We start from the raw sequence: 19,337 nt of genomic DNA, 5'->3' as shown, positions 1-19,337 counted from the left end.
CTGAATGCACATTTTCAGTCCTGAGGAACCAACAGTCCTGCCACAGGATTTTGGCTCATTTATTGTATCTCAAGGTTCAGGTGTTTACAAAAGGAATCCATGACGATCAAGTTCAAGGTCCTGTCTGATCAGCAGATTGACATTCCAGGTCACTTCTGCTTGGCATAGCTGCTGATTTCCTGCTTGCCATCCCCAATCAGCAAGTTCACAGACTTTCTCCCAGGTTTAAGAGTTAGGCTGCCTTTCGCTCTCTGTGGCCGTCCATGGGGATGGGGCCTGTGCCCCAGAGAGAGGTCTCCCTTGAGGAGCAGTGGGACTCAGACACAATTGGGTGCAGTCCAGCAGCAACCCAACATGCTCTCCTTGAGTTAATTAAGCATGAATTATTGAAAGGAAATCTTGTCTGTAAAGGAGTTCAACTCCTGGAGATTGTGTAGTGCACTTTAATTACCCTGCAGAGCCCCCGAGAGCATCCATGCTTCTCAACAGACAGCAGAGCCCCGACCAGAACACACCTCCCTTTGCGGACCCTCCTCCCATGTGCTCTCCCCCAGCCTCAGAGGACAACAGCCAGTCCTGGGGACTGGCTCTGCCCAAGGTCCTCTCCCACTTAGATGTGAGATCGGGAAGGCACACGTCCTCCAAGATTCAAGGGGAGTGAGCACGGCTGACCCCAGGCTCCCCTGACGGGGCCAGTGTGAACTCAGCGTGGGCTCGGAGTCTGCTCCCAACGTGGGAAAGGCCAAGAACAGGTAACATGTGAGCCCAGCGGGAACAACTTACCTTCGGAGAATCCCTCTGTCGTCCACATATTTGCCTATCACAGAGCCGGATCGCTGCTTCCAGCCTGCCGTGGAAGCAGCTGTGTTTGCCTTGGCTGCCTTGTCTTTCTGTAGAAACACAAAATGCCCTCAGATCCATGCCTGCTGACAGGTCCCCATGTTTGAGCTGAAAAGGGCTCAGCTTTCCCACCCTATTGGACAGGTTTGAGATTCACCTCTAAAGAAAGCAAGCCATACCCCGGCTCCTTGCTGGCCTTCACCCACTCATTCCTTTCGGGTCGTCTCTCACTGGAATCCCTCCATCTCCTTTTAGCCCAATCGAATGAACCCACATGCAAGTTCAGGCCTGGGGTCTGCCGGGTTCCCCTTCACAGGGGTGGTGGTAATTTGCCAGAGGATGAAGAGGAAGAGCAAAATGCAGACTGCATAGGACAAGCATTCATGGGCAGAAAAAACTCCATGCATCTTTAAATCACACTCTTCTGTGGGGCTCCAATCCTCCTTTATTTCCAAAGTCCCAGACAGGACACATGACCAGCCGAGAGGCTCACCTCCCCAGTGCCCTGTCCACAGCCACTAAGCTAAGACAGGATGTTTCTGATCTTTTGTGGAAGGAAGCCCGGTGTGGATAAATTGCTCACACACCTGCCATGGAGAGCCTGGGTGGAAGGGGGGCTTACACCCCCCTTGCCAGGGCTCCATTGCAGATGTCTTCTAGGAGATGAGGGGGCGTTAAATCACAGGAAGAATCTCTCATTAACCAGCCAGCCCCCGGTTCCTAGTGATCCTTAACGAGAGAAGCAGGGGTTGCCACGCTCCCGGGGCCCCTGAAGGTACAGCTGTGATGCCCAATTAATCTTTAATTACTATTCAGCAGGAACATGCTTTTATCCTGCTTTCGTCTATCCCCCACGAGGATTCTTAATTCCCTTCCTTTCTCAAAGCAGAATGAATTTGGCAAGTGAAGGGAAATGGGGTCAAGGGATTACGGTGACATTTGGTAGGAAGTTTTAAAATAAATTCAGTGTTACTTCTAAAACAATTATAACCATTATCATCATCAAACAAACATGTGTAGGCTTCAGCCTTTCTCTCATCGTACACACAGGTGGGTGGCAGAGATGTGCGCTGCCAGCCTGTGAAGGAAGAGAGATGGTGTGTGTGTGTGTGTGTGTGTGTGTGTGGTCCCACGGGGAGTAGCGGTTACAAACCAAATCCAGGGCAAAGAGCTGCCCTTGGCTGACCGCATCTAGGGCACTGAAAGGCTGAGGGTCCAGGGCAATGCCTCCGTTCCCGAGAGTTTGTTTATATTATTTTTTTCAAAAATCCCTCTAATGTGGAAAAAAAGAGAGGGATTCCCTTTTTGCATGTGATAATTGGGGTCAAGGTCCGAGGAGACTAAGGATTTACTCAAGGACACACTTGAAATTCACACCGTGATCATCCTGCTCATTGGAACATCACGTTGAGCCATCCTGCTCCGCTTTTTCATCAGAGCCTCCAAGAGCTACTATTGAAGGGGGGAGGTGATAGGGGAAACTGAAATCCTAGATTCTGCTTACTGCCACCCCAAGTGAAGACCTTTACATAAATACACGATTTTCGAGCTCTTTGGGAAAGTATGTAAGTGTGAAATATATTTATATATTTAATTCATTCTAGGACGGTGTAAAAATGCAAAATTTGCATCAAGAGATCAAAATGTTAAGGAAGAAATTTTTTTTATGTCTTTTTAGGGCCGCACCTGCGCCATATGGAAGGTCCCAGGCTAGGGGTCTCATCGGAGGTACAGCTGCCGGCCTACACCACAGCCACAGCAACTTGGCATCTAAGCCACATCTGCAACCTACACCACAGCTCACGGCAATGCTGGATCCTTAAGCCACTGAGTGAGGCTAGGGATTGAACCTGCTTCTTCATGGTTATTCCTGCGATTCGTTTCCACTGTGCCGCAAGGGGAACTCCCTGAGCGTTTTGTTTTAAAAGCCATCAGGACGTCTCAACTGCGCCATCTCACGGGTAGAGCTATGACATCTGCAGCTGAGAAATGTGGGCCCCTCCCAATATTCAGTCTAGTCGCACCAAGGAAAAAGCGTGTCACTTCAGGGGAAATTAACACACTGCTGCTGCCAGTGGGTCACCCTGCATTTTTACTATTTTCAAAAAATCCTATGCCACTGTCTTGACCGCACAAGAGGACCAAGCAGCTCCCAAGTCTCAGGCTGTTCTTGGACCAGTCCCAGCGTGGGTCTGGCTGCCCCAGGACCACAGCCCTTGTCTTCCCCCAGGGGGAGGGGGCACCGGCCAGTTACCTGAAGACGTATGTCCCGTTCATCCCGAAGGTGCTTGTTCCTCTCCCTGTGGATGGAGAAGGGGAATCTATGGAAGCATGGGGTTTGCAGTCAACAGATTCGAGAGCATCGACTTGACAGTCAGGTGAGTGAAGAGGAAGGCTGGGTGCGGAAGGCCCAGACAGGGACTCTGGCCAAGGGCAGAGGGCAGCTGTGAATAAGCCAGCTCAGAGGCAGGGGGCTAGACAGAGTGGCCTTGTGACACCCTTCGGGAGCCTGCCCTGGTCCATCTGATCCCTAATGGAGCCTCCCCCAGGGCTGATCAGATGCTCCACCTCTGCCTTGAATTTGCTGTCACCTGCCTCTCTAAGCCACTTGCTTATGCATCAGTACCACCCCTCACCCAGTCTCCTGAGCCCCCAATGTGTGCTGGGCGTGGCTCCAGCTGTCAGGACTATACCCAGGAACGCTAGGAAGACGTCCCTGTCCCCAGGGCATTTGTATTTTAGTGCAAGGATCACTGCTATTGAGAAAAATAAAGCGAGAAAGTGGACTAAAGAGCCCCGGAGATGGAGGGTGGTGGGTGAAGGCCTCTCTGAGAAGGCGTCTGGGCAGAGGCTGGCAGAGGGAGGGAGCTCCACAGCGTTGGGGAAGGAGGAGGGCACAGTGTGTACCCTTGGGCCAGATATACCTGTTTGTGCATTGGGGGGAACAGAAATAGTAGGGCAGAGTGCTCAGAGGAGCGAGGTCTGGCAAAAGACAGGGAAGGAGCTGGGACCTGCCATCCCTGGCCAGCGGGCCACCATAAGAACTTTGATTTTATCCTCACGAGACACGAAGCCATGGTGGGCGGGGGGTGGCTGAGGAGTGTCCCGACCTGGCTCAAGTTTTAAAAGAAGCCTCATAGATGCTGTGCTAAGAATAATTTGCTGGGATGAGGGAGGGGCCCTGAGAGTTGCCCTATATTTTAAGCAGCACGGAGGCCACTGGTTCCATGTTTAGTGCAAGAGTGGTAGAAAAAAGCCTGATGGAGGGCTGAGAACATGAGACCAGGAAATGGAGACAGTGAGTGTAAACGGAAACAAGTCCTTTGAAGTTTCATTGAAAGTGATAAAAGGAATGGAAAAAGGAAAGTGATAAAAGGAGTTGGATGGGGATGTGGGGACAAGGGATATTGGCTAAGAAATATTATAATACATTTGCCAGTCTCACTAGAGAGAAAAAGCTGACACTAGAGAGAGACAAGAAAGGCTGAACTAGTCCTTGAGGAAGATGGGATCCGAGTCCAGAGCACGAGCTGGGGGCTGGCTTTTGCCAACAGCGAAGGCAGAGATGGATGGAAGGTGCATGGGGGAGGGGGGTCTCAGGGTGGTGCCGGCTGCCTCCTCGAGGATGGGGAGGGGGTGTTAGAGGTTCAGGGGGCGTAAGTGGACTTGGGATGCAGTGTGATGGCAGAATGCACACGAGATTATGGTGGGAACTTTACTAAAGCATGAGAGCGAGGGGAGGGCCAGGGACCTCAGGGTGCTTTCCAGTTTTAGGTCTCTCTGACTCTCCTGGCCAGTGACCGCTGAACTCTCAGCACTTTTGAAGGGGGAGGGAGGGCACAGATGCAGTCTGGCCATCGTCATGGCAATGGAGCACTGGCACCAACTGTGTGCAAGCATTCAGCTAAGTGTGCTGAGTAGACTGGGGGCGAGCTGGAGGAATGGCCTGGGTCCCCTGGACCTGCAGGAAACACCAGGAATGTGTGGGCTAGTTTTGGACCAATTACCTGTCTGGTGGGCAGCCAGGCTCACAGCCAGGGCCTCAGGACAAGCTGTGTGGGGGAGGGAGAGGGGGTGAGGAGGGTATCTGATAAACCCTGAGCACGGCAGAGGGAGCGCTCATGACACAAGGACCCTCGCTCTGTAGGGCAGTGATGTCAGCAGCCTTGCTCCTGGAGAACTTGGGGAGCCCTGGGGAGCCCCGGGTATTTAAGGAAATGCGCTGCTCTGTGTGTCTGCTCCCCGTCACATCACAGCCCTCTAGTGATTGCCATGCACCCGTCCATCCAATTCTCCCAAGAAGCCTGTGACGGAGGCAGGAGAAAATGCAGCCTCCAGCTGGGGGACGATTGCCCAAGGTCACACAGATCATGGGGGCGGGGCCGGATCTTGAACCAGATCCAGTTCCAAAGTGCATGTTCCTACCAAGAGCCCCGAAATTGCTTCCATTTCCCCCATTTGCCTTAGGAGGGCAGCCCCTCCTCACGGGGTCCCACCCAGTCCTTGCCCTGATTTCCCCTCCCCTCTTCCTCTTGTTCTCCCACCCGCCCCCCTCAGCCCTCGCTCCCTAATTCCCGCTTCTCCTGGCATCCTGTCGCTACCCCGAGATCTTGCTGTGGAAGGAGAATCTGTCAGCCCCCCTGCCTCTCTGGGCTCTCCCCTGCTGGCTTGGGGGCCACAGCGCAGAGCCTGGGACTCTGCGCAGATGCTGGTCTCCGTTATAAAAACCCACAGGCACTGGCAGAGCGCCGCCTTGTCACGCTCCCCTGCGCAGTCACAAGGAATCTGTCCTTGTATTTTTTTCTAAGTACAATAGAAAAAAAGGCAAAAAGCCAAACAAAACGTGTTCTTGTACATCTTGTTCTCTGCCTTCTCTAGAGCCTTCCTGAGCATCCAGACCTTCTGGTACCCAGATTAGAACCGGGCACCTGGGAACCCCTTCCATCTCCTCGGCCTTTTGAATCATGTCTTGGGGGAAGTAAGTCTGAAATGCATTCAGTTTGAAGCATTTTGCTATTTGGTGGCATCAGAGGTGCCAGACACAGTGACTTTACCTTGCTTTCCAATTAAAAACAAACACACAAACCTAAACGCTTTCATAACGTGCCGGACTCAAAGCCATTTGCACTTTTTCACCATCATTCCCCAAGAGGCGTTTTGCAGGTTCGGAAACTTAGAATCCTCAGAGACAAAACTGAAAATTCCATCTTTCCCTGCACCTGTTTGAGTTGGATTAGTTTTTTTGTTTGTTTGTTTTTGTTTTTTTGTCTTTTTTTTTTTAGGGCCACACCTGTGTCATGTGGAGGTTCCCAGGCTGGGGGTCCAATCTGAGCTGTAGCTGCTGGCCTACACCACAGCCACGAGGAATCCAAGCCGCATCTGTGACCTACACCACAGCTCACAGCAACGCTGGATCCTCAGCCCACTGATCGAGGCCAGGGATCAAACCCACGTCCTCATGGATCCTAGTCAGGTTCGTTAACCTCTGAGCCACGACGGGAACTCCTGGATTAGGTTTTTTGCCAGGGAGGTGGGGGTGGTATTGGCGACACATTCCAAACTGATGAGCTTTGACTGTGCAGCGAACTTAGCAGGTTCAGGAAACAAACTTCTTTCATGCTGCTCTGTTTGTGATTCATTTACTCACTTAAGTAACATGAATAGAATTCAGCAGAATAAAGTTATCGGCCAGATATGGATCTCGATTTTGGCTCCAGCAGTGAGTATCTGTGTCAATTCTGGTAAATTACTTCATTTCCCCATCATCAGCCTGCACAGGTACAAACTGGAGAGGGATGTAGGCACCTATGTAAATGGACCAAACCTAATGGAGAGGTGGGACTCAGCTGTCCAGCAGCACACTAGGGACCAGGGCAATGGGGGGCACTCTCTCAGAAGGCAGGGAGGACTCTGGGGCTGCCCCTTCCAACCTGAGGCTCTGGGATGTGGACGTACCTCAGGAAATCCAGCTGCTTCAGGAGCCCTGACTTCTCCCGCTGCAGACTCTCGGTGACGCGGTACACTTCCCTGCGGGGGAGGCAAGACGTCCGTGATGAGTGACTGCACAGAGGAGGGGCACGACCAGGGGGCGTGAGGTGGTGCTGAGGTCAAAGCCTGGACCCTCGCCTGGGACCCAGCAGGAGGTGCCCGGCACTGGCCTGCTGGAGAGCACTGGCCACGTGCAGGGGCTTATAACCAGGTCACAGAGAGTCATCGCAGGCACACAATGTTTTTTCCTGGGCCAGGGAAGTTTCCGGGCCAGGGATATAATCCCCGCCATAGCTGCAGCAATGCCAGATCTGTAACCTGCTGCGCCACCTCAGGAGCTCCTCTGACACCCTGTTTGGAAGCTGAAATTATCCCCATTTTATAGACACAATCAAACAGGCTTGCTAAGTCTGCCCAGACACCCCATGACTGATCCACGACTCCTTAACTCATGAATACAGGTTGAAGGAGACTGCACTCTTTGTCCAGGCTCCCAAAGATCCTGCCCCACCCAGAGGTCAGGGAATCAGAATCAATACTCTTCTCTAGCGCAGTCTTGGAGGGTGAGAGCAGAGCTGGTGCTTCCCAGAGAGCTGGAATTTCCACTGTTGGGCATTCATTTCTTTGATTTAGGATTTCTTATCTCTAGCTATGCAGCAGAGAGTGAACGTATCAATCCTAATCCGTTGCTCATATCACACTGTGAGCCTGCCAATCAGCGGCATTTTGAGGAAGGGGAGAGAGAAGCTGAGAGACTCAGGGTGGCTGGAGGGCATCTTAGGCTGCGACGAGGTGGGGGCCTCTGTCTACTCTGCCTGCTCTGTTTACCTCTGCACCCTCAAGGCTGGGCCCGGCTTGGAGGCCAATAAGAAAGAGCAGCAGAGAAGAAAGAGAGGATAGAGGATGAAAGGATGCAGCAGGGAGGGAAGAAGGCAGGGATGGAGGGACAAAGAGAGATGGAAGGGAAGGGGGCGTGGGGGGGGGAATTTGGTACCACTCAGAGAAGAAAGGAAAAAAATAAAGCAGAATTGGGTGGCAATAAACCTTGTTGGACAATAAACCTTGTTTAACTGCAGGCTTCTGCCTCCCTCGTTCCCTCTGTGCTCAGTAGTGTGGTTGAGAGAGTTTAAATCTCCCCCAAATTTACTGCGAAGGGTCCGACATCCTGCATTTCCAAGCCACAGCATAGTCTGAGCGCAGGGAGTGTCTTCCACCCATTAAATGTGTCACTTCCACAGGCCGTCAGGGCCGTGCCCACACTGGGCTGGGTGAGGACAGTGACCCCCTCCCCCCACCTATGTCATTACTGAGCTTGCTGGGGCCACGGGACGCTTCCGCCAAGCTCGCAATCGCCTGATTCCTCACAGCAGAATCTGTGGGGTTTTCCCCTTTATAGAATAATTATAAAGTCAATTTGCAACAGTAACAGCCTGAATCAAATCCTAAATTCACCTCCAACAATTCTCATTAAGCAACCAAACTACTCTGGCCCCTGCAGAGCTCCAAATCCTAAACACTTTCTCGCCAATTATATGTAATTTCAACGTGAGGCAAAGTAATGTCTTTCCCATTATCCAAACTGGTCCCTAAACCCCTGTCTGAGACTCTGCTCTGATTGGCACCACACGCGTGCAGCTGCCTGTCCTGTGCCTGGTGCCCGGGGAGCCAAGGTGGGCTGTGCCCGGCCTTGGGGCTCCCCCTCCCCAACCATGGTGCTTCCTTCTGGAGACACTGTGCTAAGGACAGTCCCTCACTGGAGACTGGAGGGCTGGGTTCTCGTGTCTGACCGAGGAGCCAATTCCCACATGGCCAGGCCGTCCTGGCCTCCTCTGACCCCGCTTACATGGCACCGGTGGACCTTGGCGCTGTGCAAACATACACATGTACACACACATACATGGTACACATCGGTGCAAACACACGCCTGTCTCGTAGACATACATCTACCTATCTAAGCACCTGCACACATATAGATCCGAATTTTCGGTGTGTTAACACAAAGAAAAACATTTCTGCAAAACAAGACCCTTGGATATTTGGGGTCTTTGAAAGAATCACTCCGTCATTCTACATGTTTATGTCTGGCGAACAAGTGACGCGAAGGGGACAGAACGTGTGTTTTGTGGGAGCCACTGCGAGAGGTTTACGGCTGCCTGCAGGGCATGGTTGCTGGTTGTGTTTTTACGAGAAGGAAAGAAATATGGAGCCCTCGGCAAAGGCTCCGTCAAGTGAAAAACGCAGGCAGATGTAGAACAGTGTTACTGTTTTGTAAATGAGAAGTGTGTGTGTGTGCATGTGAGTGCGAGCGAGAGTATGTGTTTGTGTGTGTGAATATGTATGTGAGAGTTTGTGTGTGTGTGTGAATGGGAGTGTGTGTGAGTGCACGCATGGCTGCCTGTGCCTAAAACCCTCTGGAAGGACCCCTGAGAAGCCATGACAGGTGGCCTCTGGGTGACAGGCGGCCAGGTGACAGGCGGCCAGGAGTCAGGGCCTGGGGGCAAACCTCTTTCTTCCCTTTGCATTTTGCGCCTTGTCATAAACCACCTCCCTCCAAATAAAAGTGAATGAACAAAATAAAGAGAGGTGCTGCTTTTCAGCTGACTTTCATCTTTATATAACTTCCCCTGCCTGACGGTTCTTTCTTTATCTAATTTTAAAATCTAGTTCTCCTTCCTTGGGCATCCTCAGAGAACAGGAAAATTAATTCTGCCCGTTCAGAACTCTAGCTGATACATGACGGGGCTGTTTATCTAGAAGCCCACTCGCCCCCCTTCCCAGCCGCTCGGGAGCGGCATGTAGACATCATCCAGGAAACACAGGGTGTCAGGAGGACAAGGCTCTGACCTTGTTTTCTGGCTCTCAGGAGCTGTGTGACTGCAGGTTGGCCCCTAGCCCTCTCTGAGCCTCAGTTTCTTCATTTGTGAAATGAAGAGGTGGGTTCGAGCACGGAGGTCCTACCAGGACTGCTGGTCTGGGGTCCTGCCCTGCAGAGGACAAGCTAAGGCCATCCCTGCCCTTCCCTCCTGGCCTCCCTGGACAGGACACGCTCTCCTGGGCTCCGGCACACTCTCCGGCTGCGCACTTCTTAAAAACAAGCCATAAGGTTTCTGGACTCATTTACCTCTCTCTCCAAACCCTGCTTCCCTCTCTTTCAATTCCCGGCCTCCAGAGATGGTGTCTCTGGCTTGCTTAATTAAGATACGACTTCAGAAAGATCTTAATCCTCACGCTGTGATTTGCCGCCCTGGCTCCGGCGCATTTCCATTTGCTGTTCTCATGCCTGTGCTTTCAGATGTTTGTGGCTTTTAGGACTTGATTGAATTTTAAGAGCCAGAATCCTTAATTCTGTTTGTAAAGTTAAGCGCCTTGTTGACCTGCTCTCAATGAGGAGGAACTGATTTTGCTGGTTTACAATGAAATACACTGTCCTTTCCCCGGGGCATCCAAGCGTTGGAAAGGAGGGCTTGGCTTTGCTTTTAAGTCAGCTGCTTGGGCATCCATATAGTTTTCAACTGGAGCTATCTTACAAGGCAAAACTCCAAAACCAAACATATCTCATCCCCCTCTCCCTAGAGCAAACAGTACGGGGCACCACGCATGCGTCAGACAGCAAAACTGTTTGATTTCGGCCGATGGACCAACACGTTGCTGGAGGTCAGACACAGTCAGGGCTTTTGAACAAGGAGAGTTAATGACATGGAAAGCATCAAGCATTGGTGAGAAAGACCGCCCTTCTTTTGAAGTCAGACTTGACACAAGACCTAGCACAGAACCAGGCACACAGGTTTGCAGAAGGGACGCACGCGTGGGAACAAATGAATGAGTGGGCGATGGCCAGTCCTTGTCGTCTGGATGCACTTTCCAGTTGACTCATCAGTCACTCTAGGGAGTCGGCCGCAGGGAGTAGGCACTTAGCGACCTGGGACAGTTTACTTAACCCCTCTGAACTTCAGTTGCCTCATCCAGAAATTAGAGATGGTAATGATAGGACCAGCGTGCTGAGAAGGTCAAATGAGAAAACGTCGGATCATGGCCGTAAGTGAGGTTGCTAAACCCCCCCACACACACACAGCCCCCCTGCCCTGAGCACCTGTCCATAAACATTGGTCACGTGAATAAGCTGATAACTGCACGGATTCACGAATGAAAGGATAAGCTAGTGAGATTCCTCAGAGGGCATTTGTTCTCAGAGCCGAACATTCCTGAGGCTGATGCTTGGGGGACTCTGACTCAGCCCTGGACACCTCCTCAGGGGCGCCTCCGTCCAGCAAGCTGAACCCAACAGCCGGATGTCTAACGAGTTTATCATCCAAGCAGGCCTGAGAGGTATCGGGCTGCCCCAGGGCGCTGCAGGAAGGCTGGTGGGGGAAGAGCGGGCAGCGGGGGAGCGGGGCCCCATGGGACTACTTGCTAACCTCAGAAGTCTTCCTGCCATGCCCTGACATCGCTTGGGCCCCAGGCCTCTGAACGGTGACAATGTCTGGTCTTTCCACCCACTCAGCATTTTCCTGCAGACTGCCTTCTATGTGTTGGTTGGCTAACATCTTCCTAATTACACGATACATTTTCCGAGCATGAGGTTGTGCATTTCTCGTCCAGCCTAGGTAACGCCTGGCACAGAGCTGGTCTGCCTCATGTCTCAGAACGCTGGAAGAAGGTCAGCAGATGTCCCGGGGAGCGAGGAGCCCCATCCCCAGGTTACGTGCAGGGAGAAGGGTCTCAGGCAGCGATGGGGGGTAGGGGAGCGCTAACACGCTCACGGCAGGGGGTGGATCTGGAGGGCAGGGGCCGGGGTGCCCTAGGGCCGCACTCACATCTCCTTCTCTTCCTGGAGTTTGCAGGCCTCCTGCTGGAGGCTTTCCAGCTGCTGCTGGGCCCCCTGCAGCTCCCGGGCCGTCCGCTCCAGCTCCTGGGCCAGCTCCTGGTTTGTGAGTTTCAGCTTGGTATTCTCAGCCTTAGTTTCATGCTTGTCGTTGTGCAGGGCCGTGCACTGGCCTTCCAGCTGGAAAGGAACAGGGGTGTGCAGAGGGGAGTGGGGAGTGACCACCAGGGCCAGGCTGGCCTTTCCACTTGGTGGGCAGAGACCTCACTACTGCTTTCTCTGCCCTCACGCCTTGGTCAGCTTCATCCTCCCTTTTTTTAAAATAATAATAATAATTTATTTATTTATTTATTTATTTTGCTTTTTAGAGCCACACCTGTGGCATATGAAGTTTCCCAGGTTAGGGGTCGAATCGGAGTGCAGCTGCTGGCCTATACCACAGTCACAGCAACGCGGGATCTGAGCTGAGCCTGTGACCTACACCACAGCTCATGGCCAGATTCTAAACTCCCTGAGCAAGGCCAGGGATCGAACCTGCATCTTCATGGATCCTAGTCGGGTTCATTAACTGCTAAGCCATGAAGGGAACTCCATTTAATTACTTTTCAAAAAATTTAAATGCTTTAATGAATAAAAAATATTTAGGAGTTCCTGTTGCGGCTCATCAGGTTAAGAACCCGGCATAGTGTCTCTGACGATGTGGGTTTGATCCCTGGCCTTGCTCAGTGGGTTAAGGATCTGGTGTTGCCGCAAGCTGTGGTTTAGGTCGCAGATGCGGCTCTGATTCGACCCCTAGCCAGGGAACTTCCATATGCCACCAGTATGGCCATTAAAAGAAAAAAAATTAGTTTTTTTCTAACGATTTGGGGCTTGGGGTTTTTAAAAAATTTTATTGGAGTATATTTGACTTGCAAGGTTGTATTTGTTTCAAGTGTACAACAAAATGAATCAGTTATACTCAGCCATAAAAAAGAAAAAAAAAGAGTGCATTTGCAGCAATATGGATGGACTGGGAGATAGATGATCACACGGAGTGAAGTAAGTCAGACAGAGAAAGACAAATAGCATATGAGATCACTTATATGCAGAACCTAATAAAAATGATACAAAAGAATTTACATATAAATCAGAAACAAACTCATAGATTTCAAAAACAATCTTATGGTTCCTACGGTGGGGGCAAGGAATTGGGAGGATGGGAATAATATATACACGCTACTGTATCCAATAGATGATTGGCTTCGTCCTCCCCTTCCTTCATACACACACACTTCCAGAGGTGCACCTCCCTGGCCTCTCTGATCTCCTCTGGACAGAGGTGCAGTCAGGGAGGGGGGCTGCACCACTCAGAACAGCCACTAGGGGGGGAAATGCCACATCATCTGAGTCTCTCACCCCAACGCTGAGCAGCAGCGTCTCCTCGGTAGTCTTGAGATTTCCCTCCTCAATCCCTCTTACTGTCCCGTAAACCAATATCTTTTCCTTGGTCCCTGATGGAGGTGGAGCACAGCTAAGGGCCGTTTTTCATAAAATCATCCTTCCCAATTGTGGACACGGAATAGCAATCATTTCTTCCCTTCTCTTCTCTCAGTGAAACCAGTCCGGTTCCTTTAACCCAGAGAAGCGTGGTATGGTAGCCAGAACCCTGGACATCCTTAGGAAATGGCTAAAATGGGTCAAACCAAATATACATTTTCCCTTGTCCTTAAAGCAACTAAACCCCCTGCGTTGGGATAACTTTAGCTTTTCTGGGGATTTTGCAATGCAGGGCATCCAAACCCTCTCACCAGAGGAGGACGCGAACCAAGGCAGATCTATCATAATGAATTTAGTTTAATGAATATGGCCGGTAAGAGGAGAGGGAAGCAACAACAAGGAATTTTGTGTGATTCTCAAGAGGCTCCTGAGTAATCAGGCAAGCAGGCAGTAATTAAGTCGAGTGGCAATCATTCATTGGAGGGATAAATCTAATTGGCAAGAACTTCATGCATAACAGCGAGGAGGGGAAGGGGGAGAAGATGCAAGGTACCACTGTGCAGGGGGATGGGGAGGCAGCTGGCAGATCCCAGATTTGAGAGCATCTTGCTGCAGGAGAGGAACCAGAATCTGTAGGTTGGGTATTTGCAGGAGTGGAACCATCTCCTGCCTGAGCCTGGAGTGTCTTCAAGCATATTTTAATGTGTTGTTAAAAATAGCCCTCTCTGTTCAAATGGAAGCAATGTGTCTGGGACCGTCCAGGGCTGGATTCCTTCCAGCGCCGGACAAAACTATACACAGGAGGCCACGTGGCGTCTGGGCCTCCCTCCCCTATGAGCCCTTGCTGTGGAGAGGAGGCTGCGGGCGTGAGGTTGCCTAGGCGATCCATCTTCCCGGGGGCATGAGCCAGGTGCTCCTGGATATATTGGATGGACACTGTCCTACCCAGAGGACCTCCCAGGCTGTCTCTGGGGACCCGGGTGCATCAGAAGAGGCTTTGGGGTCGGCATCCATCCTCACAGGGTGATAGGATCAGTCACCAAGGAGGCCGAGACACCTTGTCTGGGCACAAAGACAGGGGGATGGACAAAATGACCTTGGAAGAGTCTCTCCCAACTGGAGGCATCCCTGGCCATCGTGGCAGGAGGATAGCACAGTCTGCAGCCTCCCCCCATGTATCAGTGATCATGTCCTGCCCACTTTCTCTCACCCGGGATGCAGGAAACTGCGTAATGCATCCTGGTGGCTCCCGGGCATAAAAATGTGTACATGTCTGCAGATACCTCAAGGGAAGATGCTGGACAATTTTCCATGTGAAACACCTGGCATTGGAGAATTAAAGGCTTTATCTTGAGACCACCTAAGATTTCAAATGCTCTCTTTTGTACAGCTAAAGGGTTCTTCTCAGATTGAAGGAAAAGTCCTTAAGTGAATGGCAGGAAAAATACGCAAGGGCCAGAGCGGTGCCCTGAGGGCGGGGACAAAAGCCTACCCGCTTCTGTTTCTGGATGAGTTGCTCCAGCTCCTGCTCCTTCAAGAACAGCTTCTGTTCCAGCTCCTGACTGCGGGCCTGGAACCTCTCCGTGTCCTGCCAAGCCGGGAAGATGGACACGTGAGGCCCACAGGCGCCCAGGATGGGGATTTTGTCTCCACCAGGAACCTGATCAGCAACAGGGCCCATCCATCCCCTGGACTTTGAGGCCCTGCCCACAGCATCCCAGGTGGTGACCCGCCTGCCCGGGAGGAGGAACACGTGCACGACAGCAGCTCCCACCGGTACGGCCTTTCGATGACCTTGAACTGCCCAACAGCAGAGGCGGGTTCAGAACAGGGAACAGAACAGAGCCTGAGTGCCAACCTCGGCCTCAGGCTCCTCGTCTGCACATGGGGGTGGGAGGTCCCTCCAGCGCGGATATTCTGTCCACACTGGGCCGTCATTCGCTCCCGTAAGCTGCCCTCCCTCTGGAAACACGAGGCTGCACCTCTTCCTCCTTCAGGTCTAAGGCTTCCCTATGTCCCCACCGCGATGGAGTTTCCCAAGCCTCCGGGGGTCTCTGCCATGTGCCCCACATCCCCTCCCAGTGCCCTAGAACCAGGCTTCCCCACTCAGGGGTGAGGAGACCCTGGGGCCGGGGGCAGGTAGGAAGGGATCCGGCTGTGGGACAAAAGGGGAAAGGGTGTGGCTTTCAGGACGCCTGACACTGTCACCAGGGCCTGATCTGGCGCAAGGGCCCTGAGTGGGGCTGCAGGGGACGTGGGGTCCAGCCCCAGCCTGGCCCAGCTGCCTTGCTTCCTTTTATATCACTCTTTGAACAGAATAGAAACAAAAGTGCACGTGCCACCCACAGCTTCCGTTTGCCTGGTGCCTCCCGTGCAGGCACCACAGAAGCCCTGTGGGGGCTGAGACTGGAACGGCCCCTTACCAAGGTGGGTGGCCGTGCATGTGGCCCTCCAGGCAGCCCTGTCTGGAGGAAGTAAGGGTTGATGGCGAGGCAGCAGAGTTGGGGGGACACGCCTGCTCCCGGGGCCTTTGGACACCCCCATTGTCACAGCCCAGGACTCTTCCTGGGCTCCTCATCTGTGGAGGCCACCTGGTCCCCCTGCTCATCACAGACAGGGCAGCGGGGCCCAGGGAGAGCCAAGGATTGTCCTCATCTCAACCACAGGCCATGGCGGGGACGGGTTGGGACCAGGCAGCTCTGTCCCAACCCTTGCTGCAGGGAACCTGCTCCACCCCACTTTGGCTGCCATTCAAGGTGAAGAGTGCTGGGATGGGGGGCAGGCAGCTTTAGGGCCCCCACCCCACCCCACAGGCCCAGAGCTTCAGGGGGCCTCTTGTGCTGGAGCTGAATGTGCAAGAGAGTAAATATTTCCCTCACGGCCTCACAGCCTGTGAGATGCAGAGATCCAGGCCCTGGTCACAGGGCCCGGCCTCTTGAGCTGTCACAGACTAGAGCACTGCCATCCTCATTGCAGTGGCCAGGCCAGGCCAGGCCTGTGTATCCAAGAGCTTAACAGTGTGGTGACCAAATGCAGCTTCACAGCTTGCATATTTATGCAAACAGCATTAATCTAAGCACTGAGCCTGAAAGGCTTTGGAGGCTCAGAGGCCTTGAAAAGGGAGAAGCTGGAGCAGAAGCAGAGGGGGAAGGGGGAAGGGGGGGGAGTGTAGCCTTGGGGTCAGACCACCTCCCTGAGATTTTTCTCCCCTGACCTCTTCCCACTCCGGGTCCCCAGGCCTGGGACCACCTTTAGCTTCTGGAAGCACATCTCTTTCTTTAGCTATGACCTTGGACCTGCAGTCACGGTCCCATTGGAGGGGACCGAGTGCCCCCCAGAGCCTGGCCCCACCGTGCAGGAGGCCACTGGGGTCAAGGGAGTGGGTCTCTATTGCAAGGGGGGTGGGGGAAGGCTGCTGGATTCCCCCACTCTGCCGGAGATGGGACAGCCAGAAAGTGTCAGAGCCTGAAAGAGGAAGCGAGGACAGGTCTGGAAATACTGACCAGCCTCCAGAAGGCTCTTAGTGGAGAACATGAGCAGCTTTTTCTGGGAAGTACTCAGACCCCCTCTCCATTTAAAGGACATATGTTATGGTAACGGGGCCGAGACGTGGATAAGCAGAGGCAGCATAGAAAGAACCATTGGTTTAAACCAACCTGCTTTAAGGATGAGGGAAGGGGTGTGACCTCAGCTCGGGGTTGGTGCTGACAGGCAGCAGGTGATGTGGTCTCTAGAGTCAAAATTCATACATCGAAATGTAACCCCAAGGTGATGGCCCCAAGGAGGTGGGCCCTTTGGGAGGTGACGAGGGCAGAGCCCACACGGGTGGGATTAGTGCCCTTGGTGGAGACTCCAGAGAGCTTGCTTGCCCATGAGAGGACCCCGAGAAGCAGGCAGCCTGCAACCCAGCACAGGGTTCTCACCACAGCTTGACCACACTTGCACCCTGACCTTGGACGCCAAGCCTCTGTAACTGGGAAATGAATGTTTGTTGTTTATAAGCCACCCAGGTTAGGGTACATTTTAATAGCCCGAACTAAGACAGAAGGCCACCATTCAAGACCAAAGACTTTTCTGCTGAGGTCTCACCCAGCAGGTAATCCAAAAATGGATAATAGAGAGTTTCCCGTAGCTCCGTTTTATGACTATGTTCCCAGAAGGACCCTGCTTGCCTGGAACAGGAGGGGATGGCACCAGTTCTGTCGCCCAAAGACAAACAGCAGGGCTTGGTAGATGGCTAAGTGCCAGACTAGGAACAGGGAGTTTCAAATCTCCCCACCCCTCACCCACGGGAAATTTGAGAAGGGGGGACTTTGAGTTGTCTTGGGTATTAGATTTTCTCCATGTCCAAGAGAAAGGGTGGGAGGCGACGGCTCTAATGAGGGTCCCCCGAGGGGAGCTGCTGGGCGGGGACTGGAATGAGCCAGTGTGGGTCAGGCCTGCTGTGTAGGTCAGGACCTACCCCGGTCAGGCCCAGTCTTCAGGCTGCTTTCATGGGTAAAGCCCCTTTATCCTTTGTGCCTTTATGCCTTCATTCATTTGCTCACTTGTTCATTCCTTCATTCATTAATTCAACAAATACGTGTTGAGCATCTGCTTCAGGAGGAGCTTCATTTATATGAAAAAGGTATATTTTTCACATAAGGTACATTTATATGAAAAAGACAATGACCCCTGCTCTTTGGAGCCTGCATGTTAGGGGGACAATAAGGACCACAATCAATAAAAACAAACCAGTAAACCATGGGCCATATCTGAAGGTGATGACTGCCTTGAAAAAAAAATCAAGGCAGAGAAGCAGGAGATCAATAGTGTCGTGGGTGGGGGCTTGGTCATCCCAGACGGGGCGGGGAAGGGGGTCCCAGCAGGTGATGTTTCAGCCTGGCCCACAGAGCCAGGTCCCCTGGGAAGGGTCTCTTACCTTCAGAAGGAACTTCTCCTTCTCACTCTTGATTTGCTGCTCCATCTCCTCATAGAGGTGCTGGATTTCTTCATCATAGGCAGCAATTTTCCTGCAGAGGCCACCAAAGGAGAGTCTGATGAGAGTCCTGTATCTCCCAGGGGAGCTCTGGGCGGTGGAATGACCATGCAGGTCAGGTTAGCCAAGGCTGCTGCGTGAGCTCCTCGGGATCAGCTGACCACAGAGGCCCAGCAGGACCCTCTGCTCCTCCTGTCTCCTGGCCATCACTCTCAGTGGTCCACACGCTCCCTGGGAAGCATCTCCTGTGCTCTGCTTTATCTCAGCACCACCACCACTTTTCTGCTTGGTTTATCCCTTTCTCTTTGGATGTGATCTCAATGCCTGGCTCCATCAGCATCATCTGAACTGTACTCTTCTGGAGATTGTGTGTGGAACTTTTTGTGACTCTCATTTCTCATAAGATCGCAAAAGGTTTCACAGTGAACCTACAAAGGAAGGGGGCCACACCTGTCCAAGGGCTCAGGGCACGTCGGTGCCAGGCCATGGGAAGGGTGGAGGCTGGCTAAGTGCCGTACGGCAGGATGAGCACCCTCACCCTGCTCCCAGAACCCCCTCCCACTCTGGGGAGCCCCACAGGACAGGAAGTAAGGAGCTGGGTGCTCTGCTCCTACAGGGATAGAGACAGATGTAGTTCTGGGGACAAGGTTTGCGGGCCACCCCCAAGGTGGTTCTTCCTCCTCTCCCGGTAATAGATCCTCTTCCAAGGGCTCGGCCAAGTTCAAACAGGAAGGACCAGGGGTTGGCATCTGAACCAAGACTGGAAGTGATCACACATGACGTTCCCAGGGGATGGCTTCTTTACCCCTCTTCTCTCTCTGCTCCTCCCTCCCTGCCCTCTTTCCTGTTAAGGGAACTCCAAGCTCCAGTGAGTGGGCTGGTGCCATGGCTCTCAAGATCTGTTCTGAACATGTCACATACACACCTACCGTAAATTCGGCCACCTGCCATTCTAACTGCAAATGCTGGCACCCCCTCTGTCCTTAATTCATGCCAGGAGGCTTTTATAATTGGGGGAAACAGCCCTGGTTCTCAGTTCGTAGAGGTACCAGGGAGGTTTCAGAAGGAAACTTCAAGGATGGGAAAGTATTTATTCCCCTGAACCATCCATCATTTTAACCCCCACCTATGTCCCGTTCTCCTGGGACCCAGTCCGGGGCCAGGCCTTCCCTGATGCCCCAGGGTGCACCCCAACCCACCAGCCGCCGCTTCCCCACTCCCTGTGCACTCGCT

The 19,337-nt window shown here is 52.7% G+C and overlaps 1 protein-coding gene across 34 annotated transcripts in view; it reads right to left on the bottom strand.

Annotated features, from left to right (window-relative positions):
• CRACR2A (calcium release activated channel regulator 2A) overlaps positions 1 to 19,337 on the bottom strand; it is a 176,244-nt gene that overhangs the window by 38,701 nt on the left and 118,206 nt on the right. For all 34 annotated transcript variants that reach the window (XR_014845478.1, XR_014845465.1, XR_014845468.1 and 31 more), the window contains 6 exons: positions 18,048 to 18,138; positions 14,619 to 14,714; positions 11,643 to 11,830; positions 6,796 to 6,867; positions 3,095 to 3,140; positions 784 to 890 (listed from right to left, as the gene is read on the bottom strand). Coding sequence is in view for 9 of the 34 variants with exons in the window: in XM_085025164.1 (XP_084881290.1) it covers positions 784 to 890; positions 3,095 to 3,140; positions 6,796 to 6,867; positions 11,643 to 11,830; positions 14,619 to 14,714; positions 18,048 to 18,138 (600 nt within the window). In the remaining 25 variants the exon portion in view is untranslated. The remainder of the gene's footprint in view (positions 1 to 783; positions 891 to 3,094; positions 3,141 to 6,795; positions 6,868 to 11,642; positions 11,831 to 14,618; positions 14,715 to 18,047; positions 18,139 to 19,337) is intronic.

The sequence above is a fragment of the Sus scrofa genome, chromosome 5 (assembly GCF_054392235.1).
Source record: "Sus scrofa isolate SSC_HxYL_T2T_F1_AM1 chromosome 5, Sscrofa_HxYL_maternal_Yorkshire_Landrace_v2.0, whole genome shotgun sequence".
Taxonomy (NCBI): domain Eukaryota; kingdom Metazoa; phylum Chordata; class Mammalia; order Artiodactyla; family Suidae; genus Sus; species Sus scrofa.
The sequence above is the reverse complement of the archived record's forward strand: the minus strand, read 5'-3'. Positions and strand labels throughout refer to the sequence as shown.